At 36.2% G+C, this 18,328-nt stretch overlaps 1 protein-coding gene across 1 annotated transcript in view; it reads left to right on the top strand.

The window, feature by feature from the left end:
* The window catches only part of VPS13B (vacuolar protein sorting 13 homolog B), a gene marked incomplete at both ends in the record, with an annotated part of 421,628 nt that overhangs the window by 349,388 nt on the left and 53,912 nt on the right, over positions 1-18,328 (top strand). The window contains 2 exons of the mRNA XM_079533473.1: positions 12,127-12,323; positions 17,970-18,151. Coding sequence (XP_079389599.1) covers positions 12,127-12,323; positions 17,970-18,151 — 379 coding nt within the window. The remainder of the gene's footprint in view (positions 1-12,126; positions 12,324-17,969; positions 18,152-18,328) is intronic.

The following is an 18,328-nucleotide window of genomic DNA, read 5'->3' as shown; positions in this document are numbered from 1 at the left end:
CAGCAAGTTATTCATATGTGAAGGCTTAATTACAGTGTACTTTCGTTTCTCACTTTAATTCAAAACTATATTTGTAAGGCAACCAGCTCACTGTTATAGGGCAGCAGTTCTTTTATCTGCACTGTCACTTTCTTCTGTAGCACTGAAAGTTGGAATCTGCTGATGGTGATTATTTTCAGTCTTGCTCATCTAGTCCATAAAATGTTTTTCACTGAAGACTGGACACAGTAATAGCTACCAGGCAGAATACTCTTTATAAATAAATTTGAAGTGCAGAAGAAATGAACATTTCTAGTTCCAGAGGATAGTTTAGGGTTATACCTATCATGAAGGTAATACCACAGTCCCAGAACATAAAGCATAATGAAAGAGGACTGTGTTCTTCATCATACCAAGGAATTCTAATGTGCATTTCCAGGATGTGATTTAGTGCTAAATGCAGCCACACCTGTACGGTTCCTTGAATCCACTAGGTTGCAACAGCTGAGGAAAGTTACCTTCTTCATTTCTTTGTGTTTTGGGTTTGTTGGTTTTTTTTTACAATTTGAAGGAGGGAGTTCCGGGACAAAATTCTGCTAGTGTTTCAGTAGTGATTTTTGAATTGTAGAGATAGAATATGGAGTTAGCTACTGTTAGGGCTTTAAGCTCAAAGAAAGTGGTGATGGATGTTTGTTCTTTGAGGCTTATATGCTTCCACTGTGCTTCTGGTTTTCCAAAGTCTTCCAGTATCTACCCACAGAGAATCTACCTACTGAGAATCTCAGATTTAGTTTTGTCTTTGCCTTCAAGTAGGTTACGTTTACTCAGAAAGCTGAAGAGGAGTTCTTACTGTACAATACATTAATAATAATAATCTACTCTGATTTCCACTAAGCAACTTTTTTCTATCATTTGTCTCTACCAGAAACAACCTTGACAAGTTTGCGTTAACAGGAGAGGGAGCAAAAATTGAAGTTGGTTGGGTTCACCAAGATAAGAAAGCAATTTCATAGAATCATAGAATCATAGAATCACCAAGGTTGGAAAAGACCTAAAAGATCATCCAGTCCAACCGTTCACCTATTCCCAATAGCTCCCACTAAACCATGTCCCTCAACACAACATCCAGCCTTTGTCTGCTAACAAGGCAGTATTTGGCTTTCCTTTGCATGCAGGTGAACAAGACACACAAATTATTTCCTCTACAGCTGGGGGACTCTTCTAGCTAGTGAAGTTTTACAGAGATGTTCAGTATTTTTCATTTCATTGTAGTAGAGTTATCTTCCCAGTAAACGACATTGCTGACACTGTCCCATAGCTCAGACAAAGCTCTGTATTGTGACAATAGCATTTACACAAGTGGCCACCTGGAGAAGAACAGATTCATCTCATGGAAGCGATCACATCATGTGTAATATTCTGAATTCTGAGCTCTCTGATTTATTTAAGCTGCATCACCAGTACTGACTTAAAATTCTTTCTCCTGAATTGCTATCCAGTGAAAGATACAAGGTGTTAATGCTCACAAGATAAAAGGAAGATAATCTATGGTGTTTGTTCTTTTCTCCACATGAAGTCTAAATATCAACCGAGCTATAAACATGTCAGGCTTTTATATTTGTACCTACCAGGATTCCTGTTGCATGCAAGTGCATGCAGTGCTATAGTCAGCTTTATAAAAGCAGATAAAAAGGTTCCTTATTTGGCCTTTCTTCTTTATATAATGTCCTAATAAACAGAGCATTTACTCCTGATTTAGTAAAACGGTGATTACATTAATGGGATCTAATGGCCTACAGGAGGAAAGTAGGGAAGTGAGTATTGTTGAGAGGGCTTAACTGAAATTTAATAAAGGAGGACCAGATAAATAAACCCTCTCTGGTACAATTCACTTGGAGTTTTTGCTAGGATAGTGAAGAGAACATAAAATATTTCCACCTTTGAATGGTGAGGATTCAAAAAATTGCCTGTTGCTCTTCATTACACACTTACGGTATGTAAGTAAAACATTTGCAAACTCTATGGTCTGGAGCCTGATTTTTTCAACATTGTCAGCCAATAAACAGTCATTTTCTAACACCTCGTGGTTGTTTAAACAGTGGCTTAAGGAAGCAAGGGCTTAAGAATGACTGACATTAGACCTACTGTAAGTCATTATTCCAGGAAAGATTTGACATGACAGTCAACAGGAAAAGAATTATGATCAACGTCAAAGACATTCATTTTCCCTTTTGACAGAGAATACCTCATTTTTGGCTGGCTCTGCTTCCTTTTGCATTACATTCCCTGTTGGGGCTACAATATTCAGCTGGGCATTTGAGTATCTGGGAAAGGAGCTTTTTGGAAAACCACAACTTTTATTTATCTTTGATCCATTTCTTACATTTCCAAAGCAGCGTGTATTTTGGAAATCCAGATAATTTGTGTGTGACAGGTTAGTGACTGAAGTTCGCACTGTTACTGCAGAAGCAAGTTGTAAAGTTCAGCCGTGCTTATCGATGTACATGGTTGCAAATTTTTGTATCTACTGTCATGCAGTTGTATCATCTTTAAACAATCAACTCTTAAAATGAGTGGTGAAATAGTTTGTCTGACTGTTGGGAACTGCTTGGAAGTCAGTGCAGTACTTCATCTGAGATTCTGCTTTTTAAAACGTTCCACATTAATTCTGCATTTCGGTATTATTTGAAATGACTGTATTAGCGTAGAGTGTTTTTCTGATATCGCTACTATGTGAAGAATTGCAGCAAACAAAATAATGCAGTAGAATTATTGAGCATATCTGACCATGAAGTAGAACTTGCCTTTCATTATAATGTAGGAAATTCTTTTCCCATCACTTAACTCGATGTTTATACGCATACACGCGTACCAAAATGAATGCAGGTCATTATGTAAACATCCGCTCTATTTAAGAGGGCTGAAGACTGGCTTTTAGCCTGAACCAATTGCCCTTCAGACGATCTGTGTGTAAGTATTGTGATACTGGCAAAATTTTGCACATTTTTGGATGTTTTTGAACAATAAGACTCTGGCTATTAATGATATACATTGTCTTCATTTTCTTTCCAGGGAGGAAGTAGGGGCTAAAGAAGTTGCAGTGTTGTACATTGAGTCTTAAGCAGATGTTGAAACAGAGCCTGTTCTCTTTAGGAATTCCAGCTTTAAACATTATTTGTGAATTTCCTTGCCTGGGAGTAGGATTAGCTCAGACTTTACTATTTTGTTACTGTATTCTGTGTGTATAATCTTAATTATTTTGCTGTGTGATCTTAGTGTTCGCTGCATCAAGATGGGACTGTATTGCTTGGACTGTGGTTTCGGCGCAGTCTGCAGGGAGTTAAGCGTAACTTGTTGGGAATGTTAATGGAAGTTGTGCATAATTTGCTTGTGCATCACACTGAAATTTACCCTTTGGGGTTATTGAGCTAGTGAAAATTCTGTTGGGTGCCAGAAGACTGACGAAACCATCAGATTATCCTAATGACAGATTTACACTCTCATTGTGTTTTGTACTTTTCAGAGTTTGTAACTCTGATTTATGAAATTTTGCAAACCGACGTCCTTTCTGCTGTACGGTGATTTTGTGGCACTTTTTGTAGGAGTCAGGCTTCACTGTGGTGAGAATATGTGGTCAAAATATCCCATTTACTTAAAATTACACAGTGCTTCATGTATTAATAGGTTGCTACCCTCAGTCCCAGAAGTGACTGCGTTTCAACAGTATAGTGCTTACATTGTTAACAAATATTGAAACCCAGAAAATGAAAGCCTTAAATAAAATGTGAAAGATTGTTCTTATGTCAGGGAAAGAGAATAAAAAACAGTGCAAGAAGTAGCTAAGTCTTTGATGTAAGATCTCCTATCAATATAAACTTATTTATCAATATTTGCAACAATAAATTAAGAAAATAACCAAGGTCTCAGGAGATTAAGCGAAATGCTGTTGCTTTTGCTTTTGGAAAAGTGAGCGATCTTTGTATGAACTTAGTGTTGAGATAAATGACACCTAGTAGAAAAAAAGGGGTTTGAAACTTATAAGAGTACGTACATTTTCTTGTTTAAAAGAATCCTGTGAAACTCTTCTCAATTATAGTGTAGCACTGCTCTCCACTCTCTTAACAAAAGCCGTTAGTGTGTTTAGAGTAATTTTTCTGTAATGAAAAAGTCAGTATCTGTGACAGATTACATTACTATACACACCTGCATTCGTTCTGAACCTGCTAGCCTGATAAATTGATAAGATAAGTTGGTCACATGTTGTTTTAAAAAGGCAAAGAACAGAGTTCCTAATAAAAGAATGCTACATATTTCTTCTAAAAGGTTAAAAAGCATTTCTCAGGGCTCTTAAATTACCATATTCTGATACCAAGGGAAAATAAAACCTGGGCTTAGAGTCTTGTTTGTACTTAGAGGGCTTTCCGGACAGGAAGGCAATCTTGATGCAATTCAGTAAGCCACAATACCAGTGGGGCATTACAGGTGAAAAATTTGCAGCTGTACCCCTCACCACAATGTATTACAACTGTACAGTGGAATATTTCCTGTACAGAAATAGGGCTTGGTTAACTTTGTTTCCCAAGAGTAGATCACATTAAAATGTTATAAAATCATGATTTCCTGCATTTGAATGCTTGTGGTTTCTCAACTGGTTCCAATATTACAAAGGGTTTTTTATAGCTTCTATTAGTTGAAGATGTATAGAAGCTTTTTTTTTTCCAAAGTCAGCTAAAAGGCAGCTATGTGTTTCTAAAGAGCAATTTCTCTTGGAAGACATGACTTTGCTTTCACATCTCTTTATTCTAGTTCAGTATTTAATTTACTTCATAAGCTGCAGTACAAATATAAATGTAAGCAAAATTAAATAAGTACGTTAAAATTAAATAGTGCCATCGATAAATTTGTTAAATGAAGCTGAAAGAGCTGAGGTGTACGTCATTACTCAGTAAACAAAATAAGTGGTTATTTTCATTATTCAGCCAAAGCCTCAACATGCACAGGAAAAAAAAATGAAATTGGGCAGATATTCCATTTTGTAGCGAATATTTAAAATGGAGTGTAGTTTAACAAAATCAGTCCTAAAGCTGCAACACCTCAAAAAGAAATAAAGCAAACTCCGTGAAGAAATGTTACATTGCTAGTTTTGTTTTTAAATGTCGTCATTTGTGGTATCTGATTATTACTGACTGCTGAAAATTGAGATTGTTCCATGGTGGAATAACTGTTGCAGCCCAAAAGATAAGGGGTGTTTAAAGGGAAAAAGCAATGTTAAAGTAATAGAAAATCCTAACCAAAAGGAAGGGATTGTGGTGGGGGGGACAGAAAATATTTTGTGTAGTTAAAATGTGTTTACTGCTAGTACCAAAACTAGTAGTACTACCAGTTACCTCACTGTAAACCACATTATTTTTTTTAATTTGGGTTTTCATGGGAAGGGAAAAGTGGTAGTTTCTGGCTGTGCCAGGAGAGATTTTCTACACTGACAGGAAACAGTGACAGCCCTAAGGCTACAGAAGTGTTCTGCAACTGGGAGTGTGATTTCTCAGTCAGTCGCAGGAGAAGATAAAGGGCCTTGTGAATGTTGAAGGATCCCACAGCAGAGCAAGGTGCCCAGATTGGATTGGGTGTGTAGTGCAAATGGGCATATTAAGGAGCTGTTGTTCTATTTAATATCGTGCAGAATAACATTTAATGTTTAATATTGTAGAAATAAATATTGTTACTTTTTTCTATTTAGTATTTTCTCTTTTGAGCATGTTTTATACATTATATATTTTTCTGCACGTGTTTTTTTTTTTTTTTTTTTCTGTATTTATGTAATTCATAATTTGAAATCAAACTTAATAGTTAAGTTCTATGTGGTCATAGCCAAGAATTTTCCCTGTGTAAAACTCTGGATAAAGCCTTTCATGTTCTACTGCTGCTGCTTCTGTTCACCTGAAGGCTGAACTGTGTTTTTAGGGCAGTTGGCCTTGGAACAGGAAAATATCCTTAAAACAGGATAGCTTTTTTACAGCGCAATCAGTTTATTCCTACTCAGGAAGCTCAAGTTATAATCTCAGCATGGGTTGGCGTCTGACACAAAGTACAAGTTTGTATTGTATTCTGCCTCTTGTTCACTTAGGTGGCCCTACTCTGAGAAGATAAAACACACACATGCTTCCTGTCTTCAGTTTTCTTGTACAGTAGTTGTTTCTGGAACAAGAATAACTTCATTTCCTAGAGGAAACACCCACCATCTGAGGGACTGAGAGTCAAGAAATAAGCATTTATTCTGCAGATCTCTTATTTTCTAGCAAAAACTAAAACAAAACAAAACCAAAAAGGACACATCACCAAAAATTGCCTTGAGCAAATTCTCTTGTAATCGAGCCACTGATATCTTTCTCTTTAGAGATCTGCAAGTATATATTTAAAAATTTAATATTGATTTTGTTTTTTCTGATGTATTTTAATACTGATTTAAAGAATGATATTGTTTAGTATTTAAGTAATAACACAAGAAAACTTTTATATCCTCTTAATTCATTAACCTTACAGAACTATGCAGAAGGCTGTAGGTTTTTCCTAGACAAACAAACAAACAAACAAAATTTGTGAAAAAGATGTGATTTGCTAAGCAATTTAGATATTTAAATTACTTCTGTCCTAAACAGCAATGATGCTTGTCTCTGAGATCTGTCAGTATCGGGGCAATATGTAGGTGAGTAATAGATGTGGTCATTTATGGTAACCTGGAAGCTTATACAAGTGTGGTGGTGGCCCTTTGCTCAGCTGCAGAGTTCAGCTATAGAAATAATCCAGCAGAAAGTAGTGTTCACCCAAAGCTTTTAAAGTCCAGATTAACTGCACAGTCTAAAACTGGAAGGATAACATCAGGTCACAGGGAGGTCTAGAATTGTGTTGTCATCATAAAAGCCTTTTAAAAGCACATATGGATCAACAATCCTTTCTTTTCCATTCTATCTTCTTTTTGCACAAAATTTTATGTAGAGATACAGAATACCCATGTGGTCAATGGGGTGTACAACACATGGATGAAAAGATTAATAAGTAACATGGTGTTAACAGATTCTGCAGCAGTTTCCAACCTTCACTTTTGAGATAGGAATTAAATTATTCTGGAACACATAATGTGTGATATAATGCATGATGAAATAAAAAAAACATGGTCTGTCACATTGTAGTGCATAAGTGGGAATATTTATGTTGGTTATCAATAATGTCTTGCTGATAGATTAACAGGCATTCAGGAAATGAGTTGAATGATGTGGGTTTTAAAAGGGGTTTTCAAGTTTCTTTTTCTTTTTCTTGTTTGATTTTATGGTGTTTTCTTGTTTTTTGATTTTCTTTTTCAGAGGGGGGAATTGGGGTTGGGTTACTTTTTCTATTGTTTTTTTGTTTGTTTGTTTGTTTGCAAAATGTATGTGATCGAAACTTCAAATCAAGTAGAGAACTGATACATGTTCACAGTGGTGATATTAGTAATGTTTGTGCTGGCGTAATAAGAATGAAGACTTTTTCTTAAAATAAATTGAAATGAGAGATTCACAGAGAATAGGAAATGACACTAAGTCTAAAGATTTCTGCTCCAAGGCAACTATTTCAGCAAAACTGTTTCTTTGTGTTCTGTCCTTGCAGGGGACAGAACTGGAACTGTCATTCAAACACAGCTGCATTCCTTCCTATCACAATTATTAATAAACCATTTTCATTCTTAATCCAGACAGTGTCCCACAATCTCCCATGTCTGTAGCCCACAGGTAACAAGAAAAGGGAGAAACCTTCAAATTTTCTAAGTGTTTTGTTTTAAATCTCTTTCTCAACTATAGAGTTGAGGCTGATTCATGTACCTTTTCACTTCTGCTTCTGTTCACTGTTACTAATGCTACTGAAAAAAGCATTTAACTGATATTGTACCCTCCACTGCTACAGTCAGTCCTTTAAATGAGTGTGCAGTAGTATTTGCTTTTCTTTCAAAACTCATCTTGAAGATTCCTGGTTAAACCCCAGACCAGAGTTAAATAGTTCTATACGCATGTATGTGATATATGCTGTTCACTAATTGCTCTTTTTGCATTTTACCTGTGAATGGAGCCATTGTAATGAAATTTTTTTGAGAGCTAAGGAAGAATACAAAAAGCTATGGTGTACTGTCTCTTGAAGTGCTTCTTGTTTTGCTGAGTTTTTGTTGTTGGATGTGTTTCTTCAGTGTTTCATTTTGGAGAGGTAGCACAAGTGGTCTCATTTGCTGAGAGGTAATAATTATCCAAATTATAGCTTGGGTTTTATTCAAATACTGTAAGGTAGAAGTACGGTATTTAATTCTACGTATGGGAATTTTTTGTTGTAGCTAATTCATTTATTCCCACTGCCTATGACTCAGTTTTGGAGTTGTAGCCCATTTCCAGGCTTTCACAACTATTATTTTTGGCAACTAAGATTGCTCAGAGCTACCATCTTTCCTTAAATTTATCCAGATCAGGCATTAGGAACGAACCCCTAGCACAAATAAAGCTAGATATGTAGGAATCAAAGATTTTAAGTCAACAAAGTCTTTTGAAAGCTTAAAACTAGAAAGCTTACAGTTTGGATAGTACCAAAGCATGAGCCATATTTTGTATAGGTAATCTCTTAAAGAGTCCTTTGACTTTTTACTTCCACTGTATAGATGATATCTAGAAATGCACTATATCTTGTCTGTTAGATTTTTTTGACGTGTTGAAACAGTTAAGAAAATTTTCCTGAGCAAAAGTAAACAGGAATAATCTTTTCTGCATGCCTACCAGCCTGCTTTAATTGGTAGATGATACATTGTTCTATCTGGCTGCTCATACAGCTGAGTCCCATGGTAATTAATGTGCCATTCCAAATTCTTCAGAATTCACTTAGGCAGTTACCATGAAGTTCCTGAAAACAAATGCACTGTGGTAGCTTATACTGGAGCCTGAAGATGAGTTGTTACTTCTTTATGCCATAATAGTTATTTTCATCATTTTACTTTGCCATCTTTTCCTCAAGATAAGGTTCTCTATTTCCACCACCTACTGAGTAACAGCATTTTTTTTTTAAAACATCATATACGAAATCTGTTTGGTTGGGCTTTTTTCCAGCTTCCATTCTGCCTTTATTTTCAATCTCTATTTTACTTTCCTCTCACCCTACTAACAGTTTTTCATACTGTAGTGCAACTTGTGAAATTCCTTTATTGTGCTTTTTAACAACTTCTTCCAGCTCATTAATCGTAGCAGGAGCAGAATTTATCGCCTTGCTTAGCCTCTTTTAAAATGCCTACTACTTGCCATCCTGTTCCAGTTTTCTGAGGTTGTCATTAGAGAGAGATTATTTTCCTTGCACGTTGGAAGAAATACTTTGTTGTGAGATGTGATCTGAAAGAAAGAAATATTGTAAATAATAGGATGGCTTTTCAAGACTTTTGTTGCACGTGTTACTTAATAGCCTTGACAAGACAGCTTAGGTGTTGATAGGCAACAGAAAGCACAAGGCCAAACCAAGTATTCAGATACATTGAATCAGACTCCTAGAAACACTCAAGGTCATTTTAAAGATGGACATTTAAAACTAAACAGAAATAAATACTGCTGCTTGTTGTATTTTCCGAAGCACTGTGCTACAAAGGCTCCAACCTTTTGTTAGAAATTATACAGATCCTTTCATAATCATACAATTCCAAGACCTCACTGAAGGATAGGAATATTACTGTGGTGTTGCAGGTTTTTTCATTTGTCCACAGGCATTAAAGCCTAAAAAACATTCAACACCCAGAAGTTTTGAAATGTGCTAAATTAAGACAACAATTAAACTCTACAGAGAATTTAAGAGTAAGAAGAATAAATGTAACGTAACTTTGAAATATGGCTACAAACATAATAATTTAACGTTTGATAGCACTTATTGTGCACAGTATGATTGTAGAGTTGGCAGCATAGAACCAATAAAGATGTTTTCTGGATCATCAAGCTCAGTCCTGTCCCAGTGCAGATAGTGCTGGTCACTGCTTCTGTCTTATTAGGAAATCAAGTCTTTAAAAGCAGCTGTGATGAACAAAAAGGCTGTCCTCAGACCTCTTTTTTTTTCTCTTCTGCTCCATTCCTAGTCTTATTCTTTATTGGTAGGGCAACTGTTTTGACCCCCAGTTTCTCTAGACTTGTTCCTCTATGAAGTGTTTAGCTCCTGAAGTGTCTGGAGAGCAATGGTATTTCCCTTCATAGAATCATTAAGGTTGGAAAAAACAACTAAGATCACCTATTCCAACCATCAACCTATGCCCACTAAGACATGCCCCTCAGTGCCACATCTACACATTTCTTGAACACCTCTGGGGATGGTGACTCCACCATTTGAATTGATGGCTGATTCTGCACAGGTGCCAATGTGAGTATTAACACTTTTAACATGAATAGTTGGGAATGCATTCCCTAGTCCAGATGAGACCCCACAGGTGTCATACTGACATTTGTCCCACTCTTTTGGAAATATCTCACCTGATATTTCTCTGGGTGGCATTTGCTTTATTGTCCTGCTGCCTCATAATTTCCCACTGACACTATTTCCTGCTATTCATGATTTTCAGCTGGAGGTGCAGCTTATAAAGGAAATGTTGCTGTCATATGCATAATCGATCCCCTTTTCTCAGACTCTGGTCTTTGAAATCATGTCAGCATTCCTATTGGACATTGCTACAGTACCCTATTTACATAGTGGCATCAGAGCTTTGAAGCAGTTACCAGATTTATTTTTTTTCTTCCTGACCTGAAAAAACCACCAGTGACTGCGGTTGCTTTTTTCCATCATCAGGTATCGCTGTGACTTGACAGATGCAGTAAAAATCCATGTTTCAAGCTTTGTGGTTCCACACGTTAATTCTTGCAAGACTCTTTGAAGGAGATTATTTATGTTCCTTTGCCCTCTCCAGCTTGAACCACTGAGCTCCCTGAATTTTCCTCCTTAACCTTCATTCCCATTAATTAATCAGCCTGCTGTCACCTCTTTATGCATTATAGTCCTTACTGAGTAACAAGGAAAATACTCATGGAGGCTTATTTTGTGGCTGTGTTTAGATTTACTGAAATCTCTGACGCATTCCTACTGTTTTCCAGGTTATTTTTGTGCATCTATATAAACACATACAAAGATATTAAAAGAAAACATTAGAGCATATACATATGAATACATATGCTTTTCTTTTTACTATTTGTTTTCAGACAACTTGACCCTTATTTCTTAGTTGTAACTGTGGATTTTTGTATCTTACTTGTAAAGTCTTCCTGTTGTACTGAGTTTGCTCTTATTTTAAACTCATGTTCTCATTCATTTTCATTATATTACCAAAAAGAAGGAAAAAAAAATGTGTAAGACACCTTTAAAATCTGTGTTTTTATTATCTTTTTGTCTTGTTATTCTTAGAAATGTCTCTAGTGACATTCCCTCCTGTTCAGTGAAGCATCCAGGAGTAATCAAGTTTGGGTTATTTACAGACTTAAAATAAGGAATGTGATTAAATTAAATCTGTTGTGTATTTGCTGGGCTTGACTTTTCAAAAGTCAGCTAAATTCCATATTCCATGACAGAGAAGGTAATGGGATTACAAATACACTGTGATTTGTCACAGGATTTATATTCATGTGCTGACCTTCCACATGGCATCATGCTGCCCATCGTTATTTTTCCTCTGCCTCGTTAGTCATTTTAATATGTCAGTGATTAAATGAGTAATTAACAAGTTAATATTTTTAATGCAATAAAACAAAAGAGGTAATTAAAACAAAAAGTTATCTTTAATGATAATTAAAGTGAGCTTGGGTAGTGCACTGTCGTGATATCTGATTGATTTTTTGATTGCCTAATACAAATAATGATTTACTGCATTATCTTTGTTTTATTGGATAGTATGGAGCAAATAGCTATTTGTGTAAGAGAAAGATTGACCTGTTTTACTGCAATGAAATTTGAAAAACATTTTTAGTCAATGCAGCACAGAATCTGAGTATCAGCTACAATTCTGGTTTCCCATGTGGAATTCCTATTTTTTTTGGTTAGTTTTCCATTTGTGGTGTGAAATGTAACTCCCATTATTATATTTGCGATGGAGTATAAAGTAATTACCACATCTCCTTTTTATCACAGATTCCCTGCAGCTTGGAGTACTGGGATGAGCTTCAGAAATCATTTGTTGCATTCCGGGAATTCAGTCTATCGGAAAGCAAAGTCTGTGAACTGCAGCTGCCCAACATCAGCCTTGTGAACGATCAGAAGGAGCTCATAGCCTCCGATCTTTGGAGGATCGTCCTGAACAGCAATCAGAACGTGGCAGATGACCAAAGGTAATTTTAAAGGAGGCAAATTTGAAAGAAAAACAGAAATCTAATGCTGCATTCTTAGGAGATCTTTTTAAAGAGGCTTAGGAAATAAGATACTGTTTTCATATATGGTAAGAGGAGCGAGTCTTAACAGAGTTTCAAACCGTAGTTTGCCTTCACACAACGTGGGGAGTATGTGCTAAAAGAACTCTCTCTTAGATTTATTAACAGTATGAAAGTACTACAATTTTCTGAATGCCATTGTTACTGAAAAGTGGAAAAAAAAAAAACAGGCTGTGTCCTGAAACCCCTTAGCTGCACAGGTTCGTAAAATTGGGTAATTAACAGAAGGAGACTGAGCCACAGTCCACTGTGTAACACAGTAGTGATCATTCTTCTTCGCACCGTATGTGGGAAGAAATCTTATGCACACCACTGTATGTAAATGTTAATGTCCTCAGTGCAAACCAATGACTGAGACAAGTCACGTTTCTATTAAATATATTTTTGAAACAAAATTATGGTACTTCAAGAGTAGCACATTTTTATTTACACAGCTTGCTTGCTGTGCCAACAGAAAAAAATTTCAATCCGAGTTCTAAAACTTTGAGGATCAATATTTCATTATGTTTACAGCTGGTGGTTTTGTAGACATACAGTGACAGAAATTCACTGTTTACATTCATTCCATTTTGATGAATAAGTAAACTTAGAAGAAATGAGTATAAGGTCCTTCATAAAAGGCAGTGGAATTGCTGTCAAAGACCTTCTTAACGTGGGTAGTTAGAGTGGAAAACCCTGCTGAATCATTTGTATTTGCCAATTGCTGTTGTCTGTGTATGGACACGTGCTTGAGCGAATGTGTTGTGTTCATATACCTGTATGTAAAGCTACAGAATGCAGAGAAATCAAGAAATACAAGTACGGCTAACAGAATCGATGAAGAAAATAAAACATCTGGTTTCCATTAATAGTATCAGGTTGGAAATGATTTCTTGATGTTAATTGTGAAAGAATGCATTTTCATCATTGAGAAGTTAAGTGTTTTAGACAAGGTTAATTCCTCTGAATGTGGGACCTTGGCAGAATTGCCTTCCTGGTCAGCTTAACACCGCAGAAATTTGAACTCAGTGGGAACTGAAAATTAAGTAGTGAAATTTAGAAGATTTTTTTCACCAAGGCATTTGGCACTGTAATCACGCTTATTGTTTTCTGCTCAGATAGGTTTTGTCATGCTATCACCTATGTGATGTTCCATTCAAGGAGCTCTGATAAGCTAATGAGTAGTAATTATTAAGAAAGGTTCTTGGGTTCAAATGAAATACAATTTTTTATTTTTTTTTTAATTACAACAGCAGTTTGGACTGTAATTAACATCAGAAACATTTTAGAGCACAATATGAATTCACCTGCCCATAAGAGCTAAACTCAGCAGGGAGTTTTCAGCAGGGAGGCTGCAGGCCTACTGTAGGATAGTGAATATCTTCAGTGCTGTTTGAGTTTCGAGATAAAATGGGGTAAAAATACTGAATGACCCTGAAGTACTAGAAGGCTCCCAGGAGGACAATTTCTGTGTCCACAGCAATGACACTAGAAGCTCTATGTTCTCCAGGCTCTGTGTGTACACAAAGAACAAAAGCAGAAGCCACATCTGACAGGATTTAAACTGAAGCAAACACTGAAGCTCACTGAATAGGGAAAGCAGGAAAGAAAGAAGGCAGCAAAAAGCATGCAGCGTACCACTGAAGCATTTGAGCATCAATAAACAGGAGAGGGAACTTGTGGGAAGGTGCCTTGAACTACCAGCTCCTTAGGCACATGTACAGAGACAGCAGAGTCACTAGCTTGGGTATTTTTGGTGGCCTGATGAATTTATAATCATATTATAATTATAAATACCTAAATATGCTAATAGTAGACAAGGAATCTAAGGATTCGTATGGATCAGGATGAACTGCTTTAGGAAGCCAGGAACCTGAGGGAAGCGTGAAGCAAGCCTTCAATTTCAGTCAGAGAAATGAAAAGGTTGTATTCACAGCTTCAGCAGCAGCTTCGGACAGAAATTCAATCTCTCAATATATGAACTTCAAACAAGGCTGCGCTGCAAGCTTCCTTAAGGATGGACAGATGTGTAAGAAGTAATCTTGATGAGTCTGTGTGAGCCTTCTCAGAGTAACTTTATCGGTGAGGAAAAGAGCAGTTGTTTCTCAGAGATGAAACTTTGACCTGTGGTGTTAGAGGCACACTATCTTTTTCTTGGAGGTAGAGCCAATAATGCCAGTTTCACATCACTGACATGAATTCACAACCACTGAAATACATGAAGTTACATCTAAACAAATGAATAAATTTATGGAAGAGTTAAGCCTCAAAGGACCAAGTCCAGTAAAGAGAAATATGGTTTAGGAGATGGTGATAGATATCACAGACTTGCAAAGAAGGACAGTCTTTCTAGACCCTTAGAAGGATAAAAATCAGGTTGACAGTAACTTTGTTGAAGCTACGACTCTGTCTTCATCATATGAGCATATTGCTTCTAGGATGAATGTTTTCTTGTTATCAAGAATCCTAAAATTTATCCTATATTCAATTTCACAAAAAAATCCCAAACCATTCTCTTTTTGAGAGAGACTGCCCTGTGTCCCAGTATATGTCCGGTGTTAGGCTTCTTCCTAAAGCAAGCATGTTTATTTAACATGAGATCTTACGTACTCGTGAGAACAGCCACGAAGGCCAGTGCCAATTGTTAGACCAGGAAACTTCAGGGCAGAGAGGTCTGCAATTGAGAGCAAGAAGCAAAGTTGAATATAAAAGTTGAATCTGGGTTTGCCTGTGTACTCATGACGATTTGATGTTAATTACGTGCTATAGCTGTATGACTGATTAGCAAATTTAATTGCTATTAATGGTGAAGTATAAAAATGCTTAGTCGTCACTGAAGTTTATTTTTTTAGTTTGAGCCTCAATTTTGGGTCAGACTCTAACAGCTGCCATATGCACACAGCTGCTGCACAATGACAATATTTTTCCCTCAAATTCTGCAGGGCTTTTTTGTTCTAATCTTTATGATATTCTAATTATTAATACTAGAGAGCAGATCCTTGTGTTTTAAGTACTTCATTACTGATTCCTAACATCAGTCATAAAATATGAAATTTATGTGGCTCATGTGACAGGAAAACAAGGTTTGTGAGAAGATGTGAATCCAACCGAAAAGTTGAGTAGTAGCTGACAGGCTAAGAAATATCCACCACAATGAATATGGGAATGTGCAACAATGTCATGATGCAAACACTGTGGTATGCAAGCTCTTTCTGAGATTGATCAGGAAGTAATTAGAAGTATAAAAATCAAGGGGCTATGTGACTAAGGACATAATACATATGTGTATGTTTATTTTTAAGAATATGGTAGACCACTCACTGTTCAATGAATGGAGTTAAATATACATTCATGAACATTTATTCAGTGAATGAATACGTTTGAAAACGTATGTGAAATAATTTACCATCCCCTTTGGGATTTAGTATAGTGTCTATGGAAAGAATCGATTATGGCATAAATGATGATTCATGGAAATCCTTAAAATAGAGAATTAAAAGGAAATTATCCTGGAATAAAGTGTTTTTATAGATTGTATTGCCATTTTGCAGAGCTAGCAAATTGTAATCATCATGGCTTATATTTAGGGCTCTGTTTGGTTGATGAGACACTAAAGCCACTTCCCAGTTTGGTTGAAAATAGTTTATCATTCTCTGCTTAAATGGATTACGCTACAAAATGTTTAATACATTTGTGTAATCTCCTCTTCTTCTTCATAGTGGATATTCTCCCATGTTGTGGTTTCATCACAAATGACTGTTTGGGTTTTAAAATTCCACTCTTAAAATAGCAGGAATATAGCAGGTCATTGTTCTCAGTAGCCATATAGTTACTTTGAACTGCTTTGCATGATGTAAAATTATCATACTTTTTAAAATCTAATGACTTCAAACAGAGCTATTTTCCATTTTTTAAATTGTGATATTTAAAGATAATAAAAATAAAATGATGTTATTAAAGTCAGGTCAGTTTTATTTAGAATTTCCTCTACTTTTGCTGCACCCCTCCTACACTATGCTGTGTCAAATGCAACACATTTCCTTTGTTCCCCAACTGAGCAATGGTGGACTGTCCAGATAACTGGACAGACATTTGATAACTCTAGGACAGCCATGAGAATGTGTGATTTTCTTTGTTGTTATATCATTTGAAGCACAAATTTTGATTGCACAAGCAGATTTACCTTTACGGTATTAGTGCTCCTACTATAGTACATCCACACCAGAGAAGCTGTGGGTGCCCCATCTTTAGACCAGGCTGGATGGGGCTTTGGGCAGGAGATTTGGATCGAGGTGGTCTTTTATGTCCCTTCTAACGCGAAGCATACTGTGATTTTGTCCATTCTTTATGTCCTGTCATGATGCTTTGATAACTAGCTTATCTTTATTTGAGTTTACTGTTTCATGTGTTACGTACACAAATCTAATGCTGTATTTAATCTTGTTTATGATATTAGAAACCATCCAAGCTAATTATTGTAACACAAAATAAGTACTGATAAACGTACCCATGGGCTTCCACCCATTTACAGATGAGCATTTTGAGTACCTACATATTTATGTATAATGTTGCAGACACAGGAATTATGAAGAATTTGGTCCTAAAGTCATAAAACATGTTGATTTGGAAACAGCTCTCTGAATTTAAAATATCTTTAAAATGTTAATGGTCGTCTATTCATGGTGCTTTATAAGAGCTAATTATTTTCTAGAAAAATAATAAACAGGCCTTAGTTAATCCTTTGTTCAGTTTATTTTATTTTCAAGTCTTAAATCAAGTCTATGCTTTTAAATGAAAACTCTAGTGCTAAACTGCATAGGGAATGAGAATGAGAAACATTAAGGATGGATTTGGCTTAAATTAGAAAGTTTATTTGTACTTCAGTGGTGTCTTAGCAACCTATAGAATTGTAATGTAGTTTTAGTTTCTCTCAAGGGGATGAAAGATAATGCTTGGAAATATTCATGGGGTCAGGAGCACTACAAGGAAAAAAAAATCAGTGAGATGGCATTTAAATGTATAGTAAATATGTAGTAATAGGTGTTAGTAAAAGGCTCTGGGATGAACGTATAACAGTCAGAGATTCTTTTTAAATGATGACTGTAGAATGAGAAGGGGAATGGAAAAAAAGTTTACAGGGGCAGGGCTTAAGCATAAAGATAGTTATGTGGCTGTGAGTAGGTTTCCTTAAAATCAAATGTAAAAAAACATTATCTTGGCCAGATTAACTTTCAGATCATTTTCATAGCACTAATAATGGTTATATACTTTGTTAAACTTCTTTCATTTTTATTTTCTGTAAATATGCTTCATTTCAGTGAGCCATATGTTGAGTCAGTAAATTGGAAGTTCACTGTGTGATGCAAGAAGCACTGTTGGATTGCAGTCTTGCCTACCATAATCTGCTGGGGAAAAAAAATACATAAACTGACATTAGCAGTTAATTATGAAACAGAATGATGACATTGGCTATGTCAGAAAACCAGCATGGCACATGTTCAAGTCCTACTGTAAAGTGATAAAATCCTGCATCTGCTGAACCACCTCTTTGTTATCTGCCTTCCACAGCTCAGAAAGTGAATCTGGCTCACAAAGTGCATGCGATCAGCTTGTAACTCCTACAGCATTAGCAGCTTGTACCAGAGTTGACTCCTGTTTTACCCCGTGGTTTGTGCCATCACTTAGTGTGTTGGTCCAATTTTCTTTCTTGGAAGTCCACCTCTGCCATCATCTTGATCAACTAGGCACAGGTATGTACTCCTTCATGCAGAATAATTAAAGCATATAGTTCATATGCAGTGGTTAAGCATCACTTTGCTTTCTGTAGTCTGCATTTCCCATTCTTGAAATAAATTATCACCAACAGCTACCAGACTTCAGGGTAAAACTCATGATTTCAGTTCTGTGCATTGAGCAAATACATTTCA

The sequence above is a fragment of the Tetrao urogallus genome (assembly GCF_951394365.1).
Source record: "Tetrao urogallus genome assembly, chromosome: 3".
In the NCBI taxonomy this organism is placed as follows: domain Eukaryota; kingdom Metazoa; phylum Chordata; class Aves; order Galliformes; family Phasianidae; genus Tetrao; species Tetrao urogallus.
This window is presented reverse-complemented; position numbering and strand designations above follow the sequence as displayed.